The following is an 18,978-nucleotide window of genomic DNA, read 5'->3' on the forward strand; positions in this document are numbered from 1 at the left end:
TACAAGCTACCGAGAATTTTCACTGACCGCTGTGCCTTTGGCCAAACAGTATATCGTAATGCTTAAAATCTCAATGAATGATATAAATTAGATGATAATGTAACGTGTGTAGCTGCGCTGCACCATCAAAACATGATAATTGTGGTCCACTGGTGTTGACATCCTCGCCATTATAGACTAATATTTTCCTAACTTAGCATACCCGAGTACCATCACCGTTAGAGTTTGCCATTGGCCGATAAAATGCTTACCGTCTACGTGTGCCTCACACCTCCATACCGTCGTTCGACTTTTTGCCACTCTTTTGCAGCGTCTTTTCCGCGTCCAGCTTCGGAGTTTCGGTTCGTGTGTGCCACACAAGCACATCCTTGCACTGGTTGGCAAGCGGCTGCATATCGTGCGCGATCGTTAGGTGGCGCAATATTTCACTCTCCTGATAGCCTCGTTCGACCTCATAGCTAAACTGTGCTTGCGGGTTGTCCAACAGTAGGTCGGAGCTAATGGCGAAGCCTGCCATATCGAGCGGGAATGGACGTTCCGGTTTCCAGGCACTGTTAAATCCCAGCACCAGCCCGTCTCTGTTTAGGACAGGCTTTTCCACCATCAAACCACCCACCAAACCAACGGGCCAAACGCCAACCTGCGGAAAACAAAACAAACGAATTTGAATAACTAATCGAGCAAACAAACAATTGGCCATCTTTCCTATACCTTGCCGCTTTCAATTTTGGAAATTTCATCAAATAGTTCCGTGCTGTACGTATTATCGTCATCCATAAAGTATACGATCGAGTGGCTTAACTCGGTGTCCCCATTTCCCATTGCATCGCGCTTCAAATGTTTCCGTATCCACTTTAACGCTTCATTGCGCTGCTCCACGCCACGCGGCTTTAGCCAGTTGGGGTCTTTGCCTTGCAGCTTGAAATTTGTAGGCGTTTTGGCAAATAGTTGCACGCTTCGATCTTGAAGACCGCTTCGCCTTAACACATTGGTGACCAGTGTCGACGTTTGTGTTGCATCTTCCACTATAACCCAGAATATGTTTGGCACCAAGCGAATGACATGCGATAGGCTGAAACGAAACATACAAAAAATGTATTAGATATTATTAATCACATGTTGAGTTTAGTTTATTATAGTTTATTAAAAATGTTTAGTTTCTTATTCCAACATGTATTGTTTTCCTACGAACGGAAGCGTTCGTGCAGGAGGATGGAGATCGTGATGAGACATCTAGCCTTGGACAAAACAACCTTTACTTTAACGTTCGTTCTCCCATTCAAAACAGACAACCTACCGTGTTAGTTCGGCCTTCTGCACCGGTCGAGAGTAGGTCGGTGTCACCGCATAGATCGTGGGACCCTTTCGGTTAGGCAGAAAGGCATCGCGTCCTTGACCCAGGGCCCATGATTCATCGACACCGTTTGACCTTGACTCTGCACTTTCACAGTCCGTAGTTGAGCTTAGCAAGTAGAAAAATAGGAACCCGACGATGAACGCACCGATAATTACGTGTTTAAGCCGGAAACGAATTTCTTGATTCATGATTACTGATATGTATACGATAAAACCTTGATCGGCACGATACTGTTAACAAACTACCCTATGCAATGCCAGAATGATTCACTTTTTTGGATGGATACTGCCGGCGAAGATTATCCATCCGAAGTAGCTGCCACGCGTTAATAGGAACTAATCATTTCTTCATTCACAAAGCACGTTAAAAGTTCGCATACGAATGGGATAGCGCAGCCCAAACGGAAACCGGTCGATTATTGCTCATTTTAACCAAATTAGGACCGCCACACGTACAATGAAATTGGCCTTCGTGTGGTTGTTTGTTTACTTTTCCCATGACGTACTGGCCGAACGGGCCATCACTACGCTTGTGTCGGAACGTTGCCGAAACTGTCAAACGCAAACGTCAACCGTGTCGGAGCTTTTCCGTTGCTTTTTGTTCAAAGTTGCGCCATTCGGTATTGAATATGGAATGATTTGATAATTTTCTTTTCGCGAATACTTGAACAAACATTTTTTAGTTTATATTATTTAATTTCACTGGTTAATTGCTGCTTCATCAAGACATATTGCATGAGGTGTCGATTCTAAATGCACTTTGTGTGATAAATGATAGAAGTTCTAAAAAATTAAATTAACATTGTTCTCTACTCATATCGAGAGATAAAATCAGATCGAAGAACGAGCGCTTTTAGTTGTGTTCCTGCCGTGATATATGGTTTGGTTTCCGTTCTGACCGGAAGTTCGAGAAGGACATCAGCTTCAATAGTGCTCTTCAACCTGCTGCTAATTTGGCCACCAGAAATGCTTGCTAACAGTTTACCATTCCGTGATACTATCGATGCTCGGGCATACTCAGGCCTTGGGTCCAGCACGTATTTGGTATCCATAAGCTAAGAAAGATAATAAAAGGTTTGAAACTTTAAAAACAATTTCTAGAAATAACTTCAAAACAATAACGAACCTCCACCGTAATTATCGGCAGGCTTGATTTCGCCACGTGCGGTGCGGTCTCATTTATCGTAGCGAGATACTGTCGCAACGCTGGCAATGCAAACAAATGGAACGTCACGAATGCTGAAACGGGATTTCCTGGAAGGCCAAAAAATTTAGTCACTTTGCTGCTGGCGTACGTGCACGGTTTGCCCGGTTTCATATTGACGCGACCAAATATGAGCTCGTAGTTAAGCGCTTTTAGCACCGGTTTGACGAAATCTTTATCTCCCATCGACACGCCACCGGTGCATATGATGATGTGTACCGCACCGGTTAGAGATTCAACTTCCGTTTTCAACGATTCGAAGCTATAAGAAGAATAACATGTTGTGATAATTAGTAAGTGTGATCTACTTGTTCTGTAGTGTACCCGGATAACTTACTCATCTTTCACAACACGTTGCTGAATTTCACACTGATCTTCGGTGAAACCGCATTGACGTACTAGCGCCACCAACATGGTGGTGTTGGAATCATAAATTTTCCCTTCCAACGAGCTCGCATCACCCAATGTACCTGCATCATACGGGTGCAGAAGTTCATCGCCAGTCGATAGGATGGCCACTTTGACCTTCGCAACTGACACGCGCTCACCGATTGCGGCAAGCAGTGCACGCTGGCATGCATCGATCGGGAATCGATATTGGAATACTTCTTCCGACATTCGTAGATCACTGCCGATCGAGCGAATGTCGAGCGACGCCGTCGGTTCAGCCAAAATTTCAACGATTCTTTCATAATCATTCTCTCGCGAGACAAGTTTGGTGTCTTCAATCTGTATGACAGCATCGGCATGCAACGGTATCGGTGCCCCGGTATTGATCTTAAAGCATTCGTCAATGGTGAAATTGGTCTGTACGATCGCATCGCCGGCCGATACATAACCGATCACCTTCTTCATACCCTTACCACCGATTGACTTTAAAGCATAGCCATCTTTGATGGATGCTCGAAATGGTGGAATGTTTACACGGCTCAGTTGCTTCCGTGCCGTCTGAACAGTTGGTATGGACGCGAGTATTTGCTGCAACGCATCTTTTACACTTATCATTGGAAAGGGTGAGTTACGATCATCACCACCTTTTCCAGTTGCATGTGGACACACGTGTGGCACTTCCTCCGTACGCTGTACATCACCTTCCGCTTGCACTTTACGGTGCGTTTCACGAACTCGTTCTATTTCGCCTTCGTTCAGCAAATTCAACACGTGCGGCAAAACGTCCACGATCGACTGGAAGCATTCACCGACCGCCTTTTTGCTGCCCGGGAAGTTAACGACCAGCGTTTTGTTCCGTACGCCACAGACGGCCCGCGAAAGCACGGCAAACTTTGTTTTCTGCATGCTGCACAGAGTCATGGCCAATGTGAGCTGTGGTGCTTCCTTCGTGATGATGGCACGTGTCGCCTCCGGTGTAACATCGCGAGGAGCAAATCCGGTACCACCGGTAGTAAAAACGGCCCGTACCTTGAGCACATCGCAGGCATAAATAAGCGATTGCTAGAAAGAGAAGAGAAAACAATGTTAACATAATAAAACATATTATCCACAGCTAAGAATCTTTTGACATACTTTTATCAATTGTTCATCGTCCGCAATCAACAGGTAGTTGACGGTGTCGGTTTTGAATGATTGCTTAATCAACTCCACCAGATGAGGACCGCTAGTGTCTGTAGCTGTTCCAGCAGCACATGAATCACTTACTGAAAAAGCAAATTATATTATTGCGTAATTCGTCCCGACATCATTGAAATCACTATCAAATATTGCCAGGCCGTGATAGGTGTCTTATCAATGGGTACATCATTTGTACAACGAATGTTGAGGAAGAGGATGATGAAGAGGCCTCAATCTACACTCTTACCAGTTATCACCGAATACATTTTATAAAGCGAAGCACCGAGTGTAGTGTAATTAATCGCACAGAACAGATTCACCTCTAGAAATGATCAACAGCGTGCACTACCGTTCGTTTCCTTTGAATGCTGCCGGGTTGTTATTGTTGTGAAATTGTTGGGCAGGGCAAGAATTGTCATCTGTCAGTGATTCAGTTTATACGGTCCCGCTGAGTACTCGGTAATCAAGTGCAAAATGCGCGCGAAATCATTTGATCGATTTACCACGTGGATTGAGTGTTCTTTCTTATTTTTTAACTTAAACTTTGCTTTCTTACTTTAACAGCTGAATAATAGATTATATGTCGGTATAAAATGGACCTAGAGACAGGAATAACTTCTTCTAACCACTTCACTTTTTGGTTAATCAGATGCAAATGAAAGCTAGAATCTCTAGATATCATTCGACAAAAGCCATAGTGATTAAATAAGTAAATATGCCTTCAATATCTGTTATTGAACAAACAACAGATAGCTGAAATGATGCACACTCCCTATGGTTCTCACAGACTTATCAAACACCTCAAAGTCAATATCAAGAAAAGATCAATAAAACCCTTTTTTATGGTGCCATCATTGGCGTATAAATATCATTCGTTTGTGAAGAATGACGGAACTCGGTTTAAAGTCGCGAACGAAGACACAAATCGTAGCGAGGATTTTTGCAAAAGATATAACGTTGAAAACATGAAGTTGTGTTGTGTTGTGTTTAGTATTTTGATAGCCGTGGCATTGGCGAACCCGGACCCACAATGCGCAATTTCTCTTACAACTGCTAGCGGTACGGGAGTGAAACCCGGACCCTACTGTTCGTGGGATCTTATTTTCGAAGACAATTTTAATTTCCTTAACTTTGAAACATGGGAGCATGAGAACACTCTAAGTGGTGGAGGAGTAAGTACGCTCGTTTCTTGCCATTATCTGCCGAAGTTAACGGTGTGAGTTTGTGCTTCATTTGTAGAACTGGGAGTTTCAATGGTATCAAAATAACCGCTCCAACTCTTACTGTGAAAATGGTATCTTCTACATCCGTCCGACGCTACTTGCGGATGATACGGGTGAGGCGTTCTTGAGCAGTGGAACGTTGAACATTCACGGTGGAGAGCCGGCTGATCAGTGCACAAATCCCACGAACTGGGGATGTGAGCGTAGCGGTACTCCGACGAATTTGATTAACCCCATCAAGAGTGCCCGTGTGCGCACGGTGAACTCTTTCAACTTCAAGTACGGAACGATGGAGGTTCGTGCTCGTATGCCCACCGGAGATTGGCTCTGGCCTGCTGTTTGGTTGCTGCCGAAGCGTCAGGTGTATGGAACGTGGCCTGCCTCGGGTGAGATCGATCTGCTGGAGTCTCGAGGTAACCTGGACTATCGAGGCGCTGATGGAGTTCATATCGGTACTGAGCAGTTCGGATCTACGCTTCATTTCGGACCCAGTCCCACTCTTAACGGATGGGATACGACGGTCGCACACAGAAACTCACCCGCAGGACAGGGCTGGAACACAGCGTTCCACAACTATCAGCTCACCTGGACGCCGGATTTTATCCGTTTCTCGGTTGACAACCAAGTCGTCCGACAAATCGATGCCGGTACTGGATTCTGGAACCGTGGAAACTTCGGCAACATTGCGCCTGGCACTGAGAACCCTTGGATTCACGGTACGCGTATGGCTCCGTTCGATCAGGAGTTCTACATTATCTTGAACTTGGCTGTCGGTGGCACGAACGGATACTTCCCAGATGTTCCGCCGGCGTCCAATGGTAACCGAGGTAAGCCGTGGTCAAACACCTCACCGACTGCTGCCCGTGACTTCTGGAATGATCGTAACACATGGCTCCCGACGTGGCGTATGACCGACAACCGGGGAAAGGATTCTTCTCTCCAAATTGATTACGTGCGCGTTTGGGCGTTGTAATTATTCAGGCAGTAATTTTGTTCCTTCTTAAATGTCCACCATTCAAGCTTATAGTAATATAGAAAGGTTATTAAAATTTTAAACTGTCTTAACAGTATTTATTTTTCGATCATTCAGGTGCAGGGAAAGTATTGCATGCGGTATTAATCCGATCAGTTACTGACCTCATGCACACACAGCAAACGATGACGAAAGTCCGACGTTAATTTAAAATAATCTCTCCAAACCACGCCAACCCTTTGATAAGAATGCATTGTCCAATATTTGGCATATTGTTGGTGGACTCGGTACGACGTTATGGGCCACACGCGTTGATACTACCCATTGACGGCCACCTTTCGAGATAACGTACAATAAGCCTCTGCTCGTTCCGAAATCGTAGAAAGGCACATTATCTCAGCCACGCCGAATAACGTTGTCCGCAGTCCGATAAAGTTTGCCAGAGAAAACTGAAGCGGTGAGAATCGGTTTATAGCAGTCTGGATGATAAGCTTGCGGTGGATCTAAAAAAAAATCCATTTATGCTTAAGCTCTTTCGTTGTCACTTTGTGCAACCACACCGTTTTGATCGCATATTATCGCACAAAATGGTGCAATAGCGTTTGGGGGGTAGTAATACCGCACAATTGCCGAAAAGGGTGCTGGATTTTGGATTTCAAATGGTAAAATTACATAAATTCCTGACAATGGTGCATTGGAAATTGATCATAAATTCGGCTAAGCGATGTTTTTTATTTTTAATTTTAGAAATCCTGGCGTCTCTTCTTTATATTCCCACAGTCTCATGGTCTGCCATTGATGTATCAAAATGCCTGTACAAAAATGTGGTACCCCTGATCGATTTTATCTTATCTTAACGCTTTAATACCTCTTTCAAACTCCTAATGAATCATGGATTGAGCTAGAACACTCCAGCGAACGCTTACCCTAAGACGACAACACGTTTGGTCTCTGATAAGCAGCACACGGTAAATCATCACAAATCTTTGCTTGGGGTAAGCTTCCAATGACCTCGGCATGCGATGGGAAGTAAAAAGTCAAAGTTCGCACGATAAGATTGATCCGACGATGTAACGATCATTATCGCGAACATTCGCAAGGATTAGCGTAAGTCTTGCGGCGTCTATAAAACTGTCCCACGCTGAGGTTGCACATGTTATTCAGTCTTTGACACCCGGCAATATTCGGGAGGGCCCCATTTTCAAGTTGGTTATCGGTGTAGCGAGACATACGTGCAGGCATGCAGAGTGTTAACATTCCGTTGGTTGCCTTGCTGTTGGCCGGACTAGCAGTGGCGTTGGGTGAACAGAACAGCCCTAGGTGTACGGTGTCCGTAACAACCGCTAGTGGTAGTAGGGCTCGCGCTGGACCTTACTGTGCAGGAGAACTTATCTTTGAGGATAACTTCAATACGCTGGACTTTGAAACATGGGAGCATGAAAATACTCTCAGCGGTGGAGGCGTAAGTAGCAGTTGAATGTAATTTGTGTACATCGTAACATGTGCCGTATTGTCCTTCCTTAGAATTGGGAGTTTCAATGGTATCTGAACCACCGATCGAACTCTTACTGTGAAAATGGTATCTTCTACATCCGTCCGACACTGCTTGCGGATGATACGGGTGAGGCCTTCTTGAGCAGCGGTACCTTGAACGTTCACGGTGGATCGCCAGCTGATCAGTGCACAAATCCCACGAACTGGGGATGTGAGCGTAGCGGTACTCCGACGAATTTGATCAACCCCATCAAGAGTGCCCGTGTGCGCACGGTGAACTCTTTCAACTTCAAGTACGGAACGATGGAGGTTCGTGCCCGTATGCCCACCGGGGATTGGCTCTGGCCCGCTGTTTGGTTGCTGCCGAAGCGTCAGGTGTATGGAACGTGGCCTGCCTCGGGTGAGATCGATCTGCTGGAGTCTCGAGGTAACCTGGACTATCGAGGCGCTGATGGAGTTCATATCGGGACGGAGCAATTCGGATCTACGCTTCATTTCGGACCGAGTCCCACTCTTAACGGATGGGATACGACTGTTGCATACAAAAACTCACCCGCAGGACAGGGCTGGAACACAGGGTTCCACAACTATCAGCTCACCTGGACGCCCGATTATATCCGTTTCTCGGTTGACAACCAAGTCGTCCGACAGATCGATGCCGGTACTGGATTCTGGAACCGTGGAAACTTCGGCAACATTGCGCCGGGCACTGAGAACCCTTGGATTCATGGAACTCGTATGGCTCCTTTCGATCAGGAGTTCTACATTATCTTGAACTTGGCTGTCGGTGGCACGAACGGATACTTCCCAGATGTTCCGCCTGCGTCCAATGGTAACCGAGGTAAGCCGTGGTCAAACACCTCACCGACTGCTGCCCGTGACTTCTGGAATGCACGCGGCTCTTGGCTTCCGACGTGGCGTATGACCGACAACCGGGGCAAGGAGTCTTCTCTGCAAATTGATTACGTGCGCGTTTGGGCATTGTAATCTGGGGCTTTATATTGCACTGAGTATGACGTTTGTGGGGTACGGCGTTAATAATATGGTCTAATAAATGTGTAAAGCAATGATATTAAACTTTTGCAATTCTTCTTTTCCGAGGATTTGAAAAATATACCAGTAAGTACCATTTACAGAATAACAGGAAAACCAACATTTATTCTACGAAATTGATGTCCGATTGAGCGATGACTCTTGTTGACATCATACGCAATTTCCGATCTCCAATCTCCAATACGACGTGCTAAAGCTGCATCCCTACATCACTAACATTTGTTGACATTCTGCTGCTATAGGTTTGTTCTAATTTACCGAAATTAGCACCATAGAAAAAAAATGTGTGCTAGGTGACCCTGTATCTTCAACCACCCAACGATGTTTGCCTTCACCTTTAAACGCCAGGCAAGTGGAATGAACTACTTCCTTACATCCCCGATGAGCATTAGGAAGACGAAAGGAGCGTGCCGTTAAAAATACATCACCCATACGCGACTGTGTGTGAGTGGCGTTGGAAAGCGAAGCAAATGATGAAAATAAAACACGAAATAATACAAACAGCCGGTCGGAAAAACCCCCGGTCGCCCTGCGGGATGTGCTGTGTGCGTGAAACACTAGCTAAATGTGGACTAATCCATACACAGTGGGTGCAATGGTTTGGCAAAACCACACTATACAATTGTTAGTTTTATGGGCTAAATATGTTGTTACAAATATGGACTCTGGTTAATGATCGTGCGAGCAACAAGACCGATGTCTTGTTCAAAAATAAATAAAATGGAATACATTCCTTAACCAATATAGCAACAAAAATTCTTAAATAAAACTTTCTTAACTCCTTTGAATACTTCCTTGATTTGTTTTTAAAAAAAACTCATTAATAATTCATCAGATAGTCACATATTTATACAGAATATACAAAAAATCTCCCATGGTGTCGCATCGTGTGTGGTGCGTGGTGGAGCTCATTCGCAGTACAACAAATAGTCGCCTCATACGAACACATGTCGTTCTTTGGTGCGGACGTACTATTTGCTCGGTATAACGCGTGGTGACAACCGACAGTGAAGGGCAGGTGCAGCAGTGTTCCACTTGATCTTCGAAAGAGATCTGGGCTGGATGGATGGAATTTAATTTCTCATGCGAACTGTGACATGTGCACGTGCACGACCAGTGAAATACGATGTGATGTTGCATAGGTGAAAAACGTTACTGGCTCGTTTCTATACGTTGCCGACAACAGTTGGAACACCGAGTGACTCCGTTGACAGTGATCGTTTTTTAGGTATCTTCATCCTTTCGACACCACCGTGTGTCAAGCAAATAGCTGTAGAAAAACACCACCAATAAATGTGTATGATCCAGTGCAGTCAACGTATCAACGGCCACCTCAAACGGTGTTACATAACCAACCGAAGAGCTGTCGCGTGGAAAACAAATTTGTGATCAAACCTATCATCCTGATCAACCTGGGACATTCTCCCTGCCGAAGGTGGACCAAACGCATATTGGAGTGATCTTCATTCAACACTATCGCAGTGATGGTGTTCTTTAGTGCGATTTGTTGTAAAACTATGCCTACTGTGTTTTTCCTCCGTGTGGTTGGTTGGTTGATCCTGTTACTTTGCATCCCCGTTCAATCATATAATGGTGATCTGGACGAAACAGTGGAGCACATTAAGATCGGTATGTTCGCGAATGATGCAAAAACATGTTTTTTTTCCGTGTAGCGATCTTAAAACCATTAATGAAGTAAGGGTAAAAGGAATTTCGTCTGAATATCGCTAGTAGAGCACTGGCATGAAATATGCTCGATCGTTCGGTACATTTTTCTACGGACGACGGAGAGTCGCACTAACGTACCGACCTACATTCCGCCCCAAAAATAGGTGAAATATTGTGTGACGACGCTTTGCTCGCTCCGAGAGGACGGACGTCGTTCGCTCATAAATCATTAACGCCGGGACTCGGAGTATCGGAAATGTGTTCAGTGGAAATATTTTAAGTAAATCTCATCCTTATGTATTTGAAATTCCGACGGTTGGTTGCAGTGCAAGAATTATCGTAAAAATATTTTTTTCTCTTTAAAGTGACACTTAAAATACGTGAAACATGACCCTTGCTTGTTAAATATATCGTCAGATTTGCATACAATTTCCACGAAATTTCCCTGACATTAACCTAATTTCAAGCAGATTTATATAGTCTTCGAGTCCGAAGCATATCAAGGAACTAAACTCAACAGAAGAAAGTTAAATTTTTATAAGAATCACCTTTATTCAAAGAAGATCATTAGAAACCACCCTAATAACGTCAAACATTATCCCTTCAGGAGGTCTGTTTGACGGTGCCACGGAAGATGCAGAACTCGCATTCCAGTATGCCGTAGAAGCGGTCAACAATGAGAAGCTATCGTACTCAAACTACCAACTGGAGGCGCAAGCCGTTCAGGTGAAGTACGGCGATCAGTTCGATGTGTCCAAGAAGCTGTGCCGTCTGTTGAAGGTAAGCGTATTGAACAAACTTTAAAAGATAGATCGTTTGTTTATGAACGGGTAGAACAAGCGCCGGTAGTTTATCAATATTTGGAAGTGATCGATGATTGACCATCCGTTTGATGATCTAATGCAACCGAATGTAAACCATCCGATGGACGGTAGAAAGCGTAGGAAGAGAAAAGCAGACTCGTGTAACATAAACAACGATCGAAGGCAGAGACCGTTTGTTGTGTTTTGGTTTAGAGTCTAGACAATCAAATAAATTCTTGGTGATTGGCCAAAGGCTTCATTCCAAATGCCTGGTTCAATTTGCACATCATTCATGATCATTAAACTCGGAAGCTCTTGTGAGCCTCTTGTGTTTGATTTAATGTTCTTCCTACGCTATAGCCAACCGTTATTCAAGATCGTTTATTGGTTTTCCAATCCAAGAGCTATTTTACTGCTGTCTCAATCACACACCTAATCAGATTGTTTTTCTTTAAATAAGGGCGTAAACCGCAACAGATTTATTTGTTGTTTTTTTTTTAATATGACAACTTTAGTACTAAGCAGTGGTGCATTAAACTCCTTGGAGGCCCTGGGCGGAATGATACTTTGGACCCCGATAACATCCTTAACGGGCTGCACGATAACATCCTTAACGGGCTGCCCGATAACATCCTTAACGGACATCCCGATAACATCCTTAACGGACTGTCCGATAACATCCTTAACGAACTGCCCGATAACATCCTTAACGAACTGCCCGATAAGATTCCTTAACGGACTGCCCGATAACATCCCTAACGAGCTGCCTGATAACATCCTTAACGGACTTCCCGATAACATCCTTAACGGGCTGCCCGGGACGGCTCTTACACTTCGGGGCCCCTTTAACATACGGAGAGGGTTTTCTGGTCCATTTCTAGGTCAATTCATACAGTTTTTTTCCTCATAAACAGCTTTTTTCGGGGCCACCCACACGGCGAGGCCCTAGGCGGACGCCTACTCCGAACACCGTTAGATCGTCCCACTAAAAGACTTATTACTAAAAGAAAATTAATGTTTGACAAGAAGTCCTATCGTCAGCTAACGTTACCAATCGCGCTTTCTGATTTTCATTTTCAGACTGGAGTGGCAGGAATCTTTGGACCGGGTTCTCCCAAATCGGCACTGCACGTCCAGAGTGTATGCGACGAGAAGGAGATGCCCCACATCGAGACCCGATGGGACGCATACACCAAACTGCCGACGCTCAACCTGCATCCCCATCCGCACATAATGGGGCGCGTATTTCTGGACCTGATCGTGGCGTTCGAGTGGAAAGATTTCACCATTCTGTACGAATCCGGCCCGTGGTTACCGGGGATCGCCGATCTGCTGAAGATGTACGATCCCAAAGGTTACACGGTGACGGTACGGCAGCTAGATCTACGCCTAAACGGCAACTACCGCGCAGTGCTGCGGCGCGTCAAGCTGTCGGACGATAAGCGCATCATTCTGGCGTGTTCGATCGAATCCATGCCCGAAGTGCTGAAACAGGCCCAGCAGGTCGGTTTGCTGACGGACCACCATCAGATCATCATAACTTCGCTCGATCTGCATACGATCGATCTCGAGCCGTATCAGTACAGTGGCACGAACATAACCGGCGTTCGGTTGATCGATCCCGAAGAGGACAAGATCAAGCAGGTGGCGGAGTTTCTGAATGCATCGCAAATCGCCAAAACGCTCGAACTGCATGACGGGCTGAATCCGGCCAAAATGCGCGTCGAGACGGCACTGATGTACGATGCGGTGCTGTTATTTGCCGAGGCACTGAAGCATCTGATTGGCAGCGAACCACCGCGTTTGCTCGAACCAATCGCGCTCAAGTGTGACGACCCAACCACGTGGAAGAATGGGTACAGTGTCATCAACTACATGAAGAGCTCCACAATACATGGGCTGACGCGGAGCATCAAGTTCGACCATCAGGGCCATAGGTCCGACTTTCTGCTAGACATTATCGAGCTCGGACCGGCGGGTTTGGAGAAGGTTGGTGTGTGGAATTCTACCGAAGGACTGAACTTCACGCGTAAAAAGGAACAAACGTCCCACGCGCTAGACGACGGTACACTGCAGAATCGGACCTTTCTCGTGCTGACGGCCATTGTAAGTTTGAAACGAGTGTTGGATGATGAACAGTGCATTAAGCAGATCCCGTTTACAGTCACCACCGTACGGTATGCTGAAGGATTCGCCGGTGAAACTCACCGGCAATGAGCGTTTTGAAGGATTCGGCATCGATCTCATCCATGAGCTGTCACTCATGCTCGGGTTTAACTACACCTTCATACTGCAAGAGGATGGCGTGTACGGGTCGCTCAACCGTGACACCAAGAAGTGGAACGGCATGGTGCAGGAGCTGCTCGATTGGGTAAATCACTCGGTTCCGGCAGCAACGTAACCACTTGGTCATACAATCCTGTGTCTTTTTGCAGCGTGCCGATCTCGCCATCACCGACCTTACGATCACATCCGATCGGGAAAGTGCGGTCGATTTCACCATGCCCTTCATGAACCTTGGCATCTCGATCCTGTTTCGTAAACCGACCAAAGAACCACCGTCCTTGTTCTCCTTCATGTCGCCGTTCTCGAAGCAGGTGTGGCTGTACCTGGGCGGTGCCTACATGATGGTATCCATGTCGCTGTTCGTGCTCGGACGTATCTCGCCGAAGGAATGGGACAACCCCTACCCGTGCATCGAGGAACCCGAAGAGCTGGAGAATCAGTTTAGCTTCAGCAACTCGATGTGGTTCACGATCGGTGCACTGCTGCAGCAGGGTTCCGAAATTGCTCCCAAGTAGGTGACGGACGGCCAAACCGTGGGTTGGTGTACTGGTAAACAAATGCAATATCTTTTAGGGCCCCTGCAACACGTGCCGTCGCCTCCATCTGGTGGTTCTTCACACTGATCATGGTTTCGTCGTATACCGCCAATTTGGCCGCGTTCCTCACCATCGAGCAGGTCGTCTCCCCGATCAACAATGCGGAGGATCTGGCTGCTGCCGGCGGGGCGGTGAAGTACGGTGCCAAGCGTGACGGTAGCACGATCAGCTTCTTCAAGGACGCAGAGTACGGGACGTACGCGAAGATGTACCAGTTCATGATGGCCAACCAGGATCTGCTTACCTCGTCCAATCCGGAGGGACTGCAGCGCGTCAAGACGGAAAACTATGCCTTCCTGATGGAGTCCACCTCGATCGAGTACATCGTGGAGCGGGAGTGTGACGTTACGCAGATCGGCGGACTGCTCGACGATAAGGGTTATGGGATTGCGATGCGCAAGAATTCACCGTACCGCAGCGCACTGAGCGAAGCGGTACTACGGCTACAGGAGCAGGGTGTTCTGACCTCGCTGAAGCGCAAATGGTGGAAGGAGAAGCGTGGTGGCGGTGCCTGTTCGGTAAGTAGCTCGGTTCCATGCTTCGTTTGTGCGTTCTCTCTCCCTCCAGCTGGAAGCTATTCGACGGTGTTGGGATTAGCGTGGTCGGTACGCTTTGCTTAAGTTTTTCCACCTTGAATCTTCTTGGCGTCCTGCCTTAGAATACGATGGAGGAGGGCGGTGCACTGGCACTCGAGCTGGCAAACGTCGGTGGTGTTTTTGTGCTGCTGATCGTCGGCTGTGTCGCGGCCCTGTTTGTCAGCTTCTGCGAGATGTTCTGTGACGTGCACCGTCGTACACGCGAGTTGAAGGTGGGTTCTGGGCGTGTCGTCCCAATTCCGATTCGCTTTGAACTTGGTGTTCTCTTCTCCAATAATTGTCGGCTTTCTCAACAGCTCGAACGACCCTTAGCAAGTTCCGTACCTTCAGCAATGTTTCCGTTACCCCGTTGTTTCCCTGGCACACACATTGGTATTTTCTTGAACCGCCAGCTTTCCCGTTGGTTCCACGGGAACGAACACAAGTTTGCCATCCAGACCGTTATTGTAATGCAAGTAGTAATGCTCTAGCTCTAGCAGTAGTTGTAGCAATACATGTAGAAATAGTAGTAGCAATAGTGTACGATCCGCCTTAACCAACCATTTTAGCGGCTGGACCAAACTCTGCCTATTACCCGTACAGGAATGCCTCCCGAACTCAACCAAGTTGAAGTACGTGTGGGGCATTTCACAGTCCCTCCTTGACATCTGCTGGATTGTGATTTTTCCCCATCAACATCTCCACAATCGCTGTACCCGTTTTGTTGCATCTCGTCCCCCCCCACGGTCGCATCTTAGCATTAAGATGTTCGCCCCAACCCACGGTCATTCTAATTTCTGTCTTTACTACACACCCTTTTTAAAATATGGCTGAATTAACTCCAACCAAAACAACCTTGTTTGTTGTGTACCACCCCCCTTTCCTTCCCCCCCTCCCAAAAACCCCCGTTTTCCGCAGCAAAGCACTAGTGACGACGGTGCCGAGGAGCTTGACATGGACAATGTCGGTGGCGTGTTTTTCGTCCTCTTTGTCGGTTGCTCATTCGCCAGCTTGTTTGGCTGCTGCGAGCTATTCTTCGTCATTGCACACCGAGCTAGGCGGCACAAGGTAACTACTACTACATCCTGTTTGTGATTCCCTAATCGCATGTCAACTCGTGTGGTGGTAATGTTGCGTACGCCTTTATCTCAACTCCTACTGGCTTAGAGCGTGTAGCTCCGGCGCGTACTAATCAATTATCGATTGTTTAACTCCTTCAATATAACATACGCGAGTCTTTTGGGTTGCGTATTTGCTCACTCGAACCTTTACTGGTAAGCTGAATAGTTGCCTTAAGTTTAGTTCAATATTTGACATGCCGATAGCAATACTAATTTATGAAAGCTTTGGACTTTTTCCGCTAGGTATACCGATATCTTCTTAAAGAAGCTTGTCGTACACCTGTTGTATCTACGATGTGTTTAAAACTGTTGTCTGTTAACCTGCGTCAAGCCTGTTCGAAGTTAATTCATTTCTTGTTTATCCTTTCCCCAACCACCCGTAATTTCGTACATTGCCGTACACGTGTTAGGTACCGTTCCGTGAGGAACTTATGGCCGAACTACGCTTTGTGGCCAAATGTCACGGGAACACCAAACCGGTCAGACATCGTAAGAGCTCATCCGCCTCCGCAGAGAACTCACTCGAATCGGCCATGGAATCGGCTGGTCAGTCGGCCACCTCCAGCAAACAGGACCTGTCGGGCAGTCCAACCGGTGGCGGTGCTGGAATTGCCGAAGGCCGGGACACCGAATCCGAGAATCGGCAGCGTAAACAAAACGGCGGAAAATCGGCACTAAACGGCAGCACTCGGAAGCTGAAATCGGATGATTAATGGTTAAGAAGACCGTCACCGAATATGCGTTGATGTTTGCCACGGTTGTTGTTAAAGGGAAAGTATTGTTAACGGCTTGTCTAAAGGTTGGAGACAAGAGCTAGGGCATTGTAGAATCCCTTGTTTCACAATAAAGATGTCTAAAGTTAAATAATATTATCTAATTCTAATTCAGTTTTGTAAATTCTAATCGTTTACAACATAACTCCAGCGCTAAACATGCAAAGCCACGCGACCGTTCGTGACGATCTCCGTCGCTAATGTGACCGAGGTAAGTTCGCGAAACGATTATGAGATGGTTAAGCTGGGCGCTAACGATAACACATGCCCACCGATTTCGCAATCACCCAAACCCATTTCACCGCATTGTTTTCAAGCGTTTGTTCAATGCGAACAACAATCCGTGGGAAGAAAGCTAACTTTACACCCAATCGCGATCAATGATCGATCATCACAAGTTGTAATCGAATGAGACAGATAATCTGTACGTACCGAACACGATGACGGTAGGAGTCGCATTAAGTGTACAATCCCGAAAGTGCTACCAACGGTTAGATGCTGCTGGTGCTTTTCTACCACGTGTAGGTGTACCAAAAAAACTTATCGCCCACAGAAAACCCGATAAGATACACTTTATTGGGAATCGAATTGCTCGTTGAGTACCGGTATCACTATCACCCGAAGGACGATAGTATGCATGGCGGCAGTACGACATCATCAACCTACGGGAGGTCGTATATCGGTACTATCTCTCAGTAGCAGTAAGCACCACCTGGTAGTGGGGAATATAAAGGCGAATCACTTACCGGTGAGCGTTTTCATTCGTCAGTGAGCGTGGCTGGTAGACAGTGCAGCCCACAGCTTGGAGTGAATTATTTGCTAGGTCTGGAACAATCGTACCAACAAGATGCGTTCGTTTTTCGACCGAAGAACGATCCCGCTGCTGGTCATCATCGTGGGACTGTCGGCGGCACTGATTGCCGTTTGCATCGATGCGTACGCTGGTGATTCGGATGATGAAGATCGTCCAAAGCAACCCGATGATCAGGCACCGCTGGAATGCGACCAGGCGTCAGTCACTACAGCGAGCGGTGCGTTCGTGAAGCACAGTGCCTTCTGTTCGGGAGATCTGATCTTTGAGGATAACTTCGATCGGTTGGATTTGGAACGGTGGCAACATGAGCATACGCTTAGTGGAGGTGGTGTAAGTATAGTGCTGTGCAAAGCTTGTTGCTAGTGCCTTCTCTCACGCGACTCGTACTGTACGTTCCGCTAGAACTGGGAGTTCCAGTACTACCTAAACAGTCGACGCAATTCCTACGTGAAGGATGGCATTTTCTTCATCCGTCCAACGCTGATAGCAGACGAGCAAGGCGAAGGGTTTCTCTCGAGTGGAACTTTGAGCATCCACGGTGGTACACCGTACGATTTGTAAGTATAAAAGGACGAAACTCAATGGAACATTGTGGTGTGTAAAACTGCAATGCACGCGTTGTCATTATTTCACCCCGATAGTTGCACAAATCCATCAGACTACGGCTGTGAGCGACAGGGCAGTCCAACGAATTACCTGAACCCGATCAAGAGTGCCCGCATCCGGACGATCAACTCGTTCAACTTCCGGTACGGAAAGGTTGAAATCCGTGCCAAGCTCCCGACCGGTGACTGGCTGTGGCCGGCCCTTTGGCTGATGCCGAAGCTGAACCAGTACGGTACGTGGCCCGCATCGGGTGAAATCGATCTGATGGAAAGCCGTGGCAATCTCGACTACAGTGTTAACGGTAATCAGTTGGGTGTGGAACACGTCGGTACCACCTTACACTTCGGTCCGTACCCGGGACTGAACGGGTACGAAATGGCAACATCCGCTAAGTACTCACCGTCCGGGCAGGGTTTCAATAAGGATTTCCATCGCTACCAGCTTGAGTGGACGCCAGACTATATGCGATTCTTGGTAGACGACGAGCAGGTGATGCAGGTGAACGGTAACTTTTGGGAGCTGGGTCGTTTCGGTGAACGGGATCCCAATGCGCACAATCCTTGGGTTACCGGTGGTAAGATGGCACCGTTCGATCAGGAGTTCTACATCATCTTAAACCTGGCAGTTGGTGGAACGAATGGATACTTCCCCGATACGCCACCGGCAGTTAACGCTAATGGTAACAAACCATGGGTAAACCCATCCTCTACCGCGTTCCGCGATTTCTGGTTGGGCCGAACGGACTGGCTGCCAACGTGGAAGCTGGAGGAGAACGATAGTGTCGAAGCATCGCTGCAGGTGGATTATGTGCGGGTCTGGGCATTATAACCGATGGAAGTGCCATTTTAAGTAGTGTGTGTGTGT

General features: G+C 46.9%; 6 protein-coding genes across 6 annotated transcripts; 4 read left to right on the forward strand and 2 right to left on the reverse strand.

The window, feature by feature from the left end:
- Nucleotides 1-265: 265 nt before the first annotated feature.
- Nucleotides 266-1,545, reverse strand: LOC128719933 (galactosylgalactosylxylosylprotein 3-beta-glucuronosyltransferase I). Its single transcript, XM_053813576.1, has 3 exons — nucleotides 1,298-1,545; nucleotides 712-1,072; nucleotides 266-640 (listed from the first exon to the last, which is right to left on the reverse strand). Exons 1-3 carry the CDS (start codon nucleotides 1,543-1,545, stop codon nucleotides 266-268), a joined length of 984 nt encoding a protein of 327 aa, XP_053669551.1.
- A 620-nt stretch (nucleotides 1,546-2,165) lies between these two features.
- On the reverse strand, nucleotides 2,166-4,395 carry LOC128706972 (molybdenum cofactor synthesis protein cinnamon). Its single transcript, XM_053801917.1, has 5 exons — nucleotides 4,377-4,395; nucleotides 4,085-4,215; nucleotides 2,898-4,012; nucleotides 2,483-2,822; nucleotides 2,166-2,411 (listed from the first exon to the last, which is right to left on the reverse strand). Exons 1-5 carry the CDS (start codon nucleotides 4,393-4,395, stop codon nucleotides 2,166-2,168), a joined length of 1,851 nt encoding a protein of 616 aa, XP_053657892.1.
- Nucleotides 4,396-5,094: 699 nt separating this feature from the next.
- On the forward strand, nucleotides 5,095-6,325 carry LOC128719267 (beta-1,3-glucan-binding protein-like). The gene is made up of 2 exons (XM_053812892.1): nucleotides 5,095-5,301; nucleotides 5,369-6,325. The coding sequence occupies exons 1-2, from the start codon at nucleotides 5,095-5,097 to the stop codon at nucleotides 6,323-6,325; spliced, it is 1,164 nt and encodes a 387-aa protein (XP_053668867.1).
- A 1,240-nt stretch (nucleotides 6,326-7,565) lies between these two features.
- LOC128718983 (beta-1,3-glucan-binding protein-like) lies at nucleotides 7,566-8,806 on the forward strand. The gene is made up of 2 exons (XM_053812604.1): nucleotides 7,566-7,787; nucleotides 7,850-8,806. Exons 1-2 carry the CDS (start codon nucleotides 7,566-7,568, stop codon nucleotides 8,804-8,806), a joined length of 1,179 nt encoding a protein of 392 aa, XP_053668579.1.
- A 1,550-nt stretch (nucleotides 8,807-10,356) lies between these two features.
- On the forward strand, nucleotides 10,357-16,634 carry LOC128716923 (glutamate receptor ionotropic, kainate 2-like). The gene is made up of 9 exons (XM_053811395.1): nucleotides 10,357-10,501; nucleotides 11,148-11,320; nucleotides 12,424-13,449; nucleotides 13,508-13,714; nucleotides 13,779-14,140; nucleotides 14,203-14,743; nucleotides 14,884-15,033; nucleotides 15,719-15,868; nucleotides 16,332-16,634. Exons 1-9 carry the CDS (start codon nucleotides 10,357-10,359, stop codon nucleotides 16,632-16,634), a joined length of 3,057 nt encoding a protein of 1,018 aa, XP_053667370.1.
- A 907-nt stretch (nucleotides 16,635-17,541) lies between these two features.
- On the forward strand, nucleotides 17,542-18,942 carry LOC128709671 (beta-1,3-glucan-binding protein-like). The gene is made up of 3 exons (XM_053804678.1): nucleotides 17,542-17,838; nucleotides 17,911-18,065; nucleotides 18,150-18,942. The coding sequence occupies exons 1-3, from the start codon at nucleotides 17,542-17,544 to the stop codon at nucleotides 18,940-18,942; spliced, it is 1,245 nt and encodes a 414-aa protein (XP_053660653.1).
- The last annotated feature ends 36 nt before the right edge of the window (nucleotides 18,943-18,978 follow it).

The sequence above is a fragment of the Anopheles marshallii genome, chromosome 2 (assembly GCF_943734725.1).
Source record: "Anopheles marshallii chromosome 2, idAnoMarsDA_429_01, whole genome shotgun sequence".
In the NCBI taxonomy this organism is placed as follows: Eukaryota; Metazoa; Arthropoda; class Insecta; order Diptera; family Culicidae; genus Anopheles; species Anopheles marshallii.

Excerpts from the sequence above, each read along its gene's own strand:
- LOC128719933 (XM_053813576.1), bottom strand. The coding sequence starts at position 1,545 with ATGAATCAAGAAATTCGTTTCCGGCTTAAACACGTAATTATCGGTGCG. Across the intron at positions 1,073-1,297 it reads CAGAAGGCCGAACTAACACG|CCTATCGCATGTCATTCGCT; the intron begins GTAGGTTGTCTG and ends GTTTCGTTTCAG. Across the intron at positions 641-711 it reads CCAAAATTGAAAGCGGCAAG|GTTGGCGTTTGGCCCGTTGG; the intron begins GTATAGGAAAGA and ends TGTTTTCCGCAG.
- LOC128719267 (XM_053812892.1), top strand. The coding sequence starts at position 5,095 with ATGAAGTTGTGTTGTGTTGTGTTTAGTATTTTGATAGCCGTGGCATTG. Across the intron at positions 5,302-5,368 it reads ACACTCTAAGTGGTGGAGGA|AACTGGGAGTTTCAATGGTA; the intron begins GTAAGTACGCTC and ends CTTCATTTGTAG.
- LOC128706972 (XM_053801917.1), bottom strand. Across the intron at positions 2,823-2,897 it reads CAACGTGTTGTGAAAGATGA|CTTCGAATCGTTGAAAACGG; the intron begins GTAAGTTATCCG and ends TTCTTCTTATAG. Across the intron at positions 2,412-2,482 it reads TGCCGATAATTACGGTGGAG|CTTATGGATACCAAATACGT; the intron begins GTTCGTTATTGT and ends TATCTTTCTTAG.
- LOC128718983 (XM_053812604.1), top strand. The coding sequence starts at position 7,566 with ATGCAGAGTGTTAACATTCCGTTGGTTGCCTTGCTGTTGGCCGGACTA. Across the intron at positions 7,788-7,849 it reads ATACTCTCAGCGGTGGAGGC|AATTGGGAGTTTCAATGGTA; the intron begins GTAAGTAGCAGT and ends GTCCTTCCTTAG.
- LOC128709671 (XM_053804678.1), top strand. The coding sequence starts at position 17,542 with ATGCGTTCGTTTTTCGACCGAAGAACGATCCCGCTGCTGGTCATCATC. Across the intron at positions 17,839-17,910 it reads ATACGCTTAGTGGAGGTGGT|AACTGGGAGTTCCAGTACTA; the intron begins GTAAGTATAGTG and ends ACGTTCCGCTAG. Across the intron at positions 18,066-18,149 it reads GGTGGTACACCGTACGATTT|TTGCACAAATCCATCAGACT; the intron begins GTAAGTATAAAA and ends TCACCCCGATAG.
- LOC128716923 (XM_053811395.1), top strand. The coding sequence starts at position 10,357 with ATGGTGTTCTTTAGTGCGATTTGTTGTAAAACTATGCCTACTGTGTTT. Across the intron at positions 11,321-12,423 it reads AGCTGTGCCGTCTGTTGAAG|ACTGGAGTGGCAGGAATCTT; the intron begins GTAAGCGTATTG and ends TTTCATTTTCAG. Across the intron at positions 14,744-14,883 it reads GTGGTGGCGGTGCCTGTTCG|AATACGATGGAGGAGGGCGG; the intron begins GTAAGTAGCTCG and ends GTCCTGCCTTAG.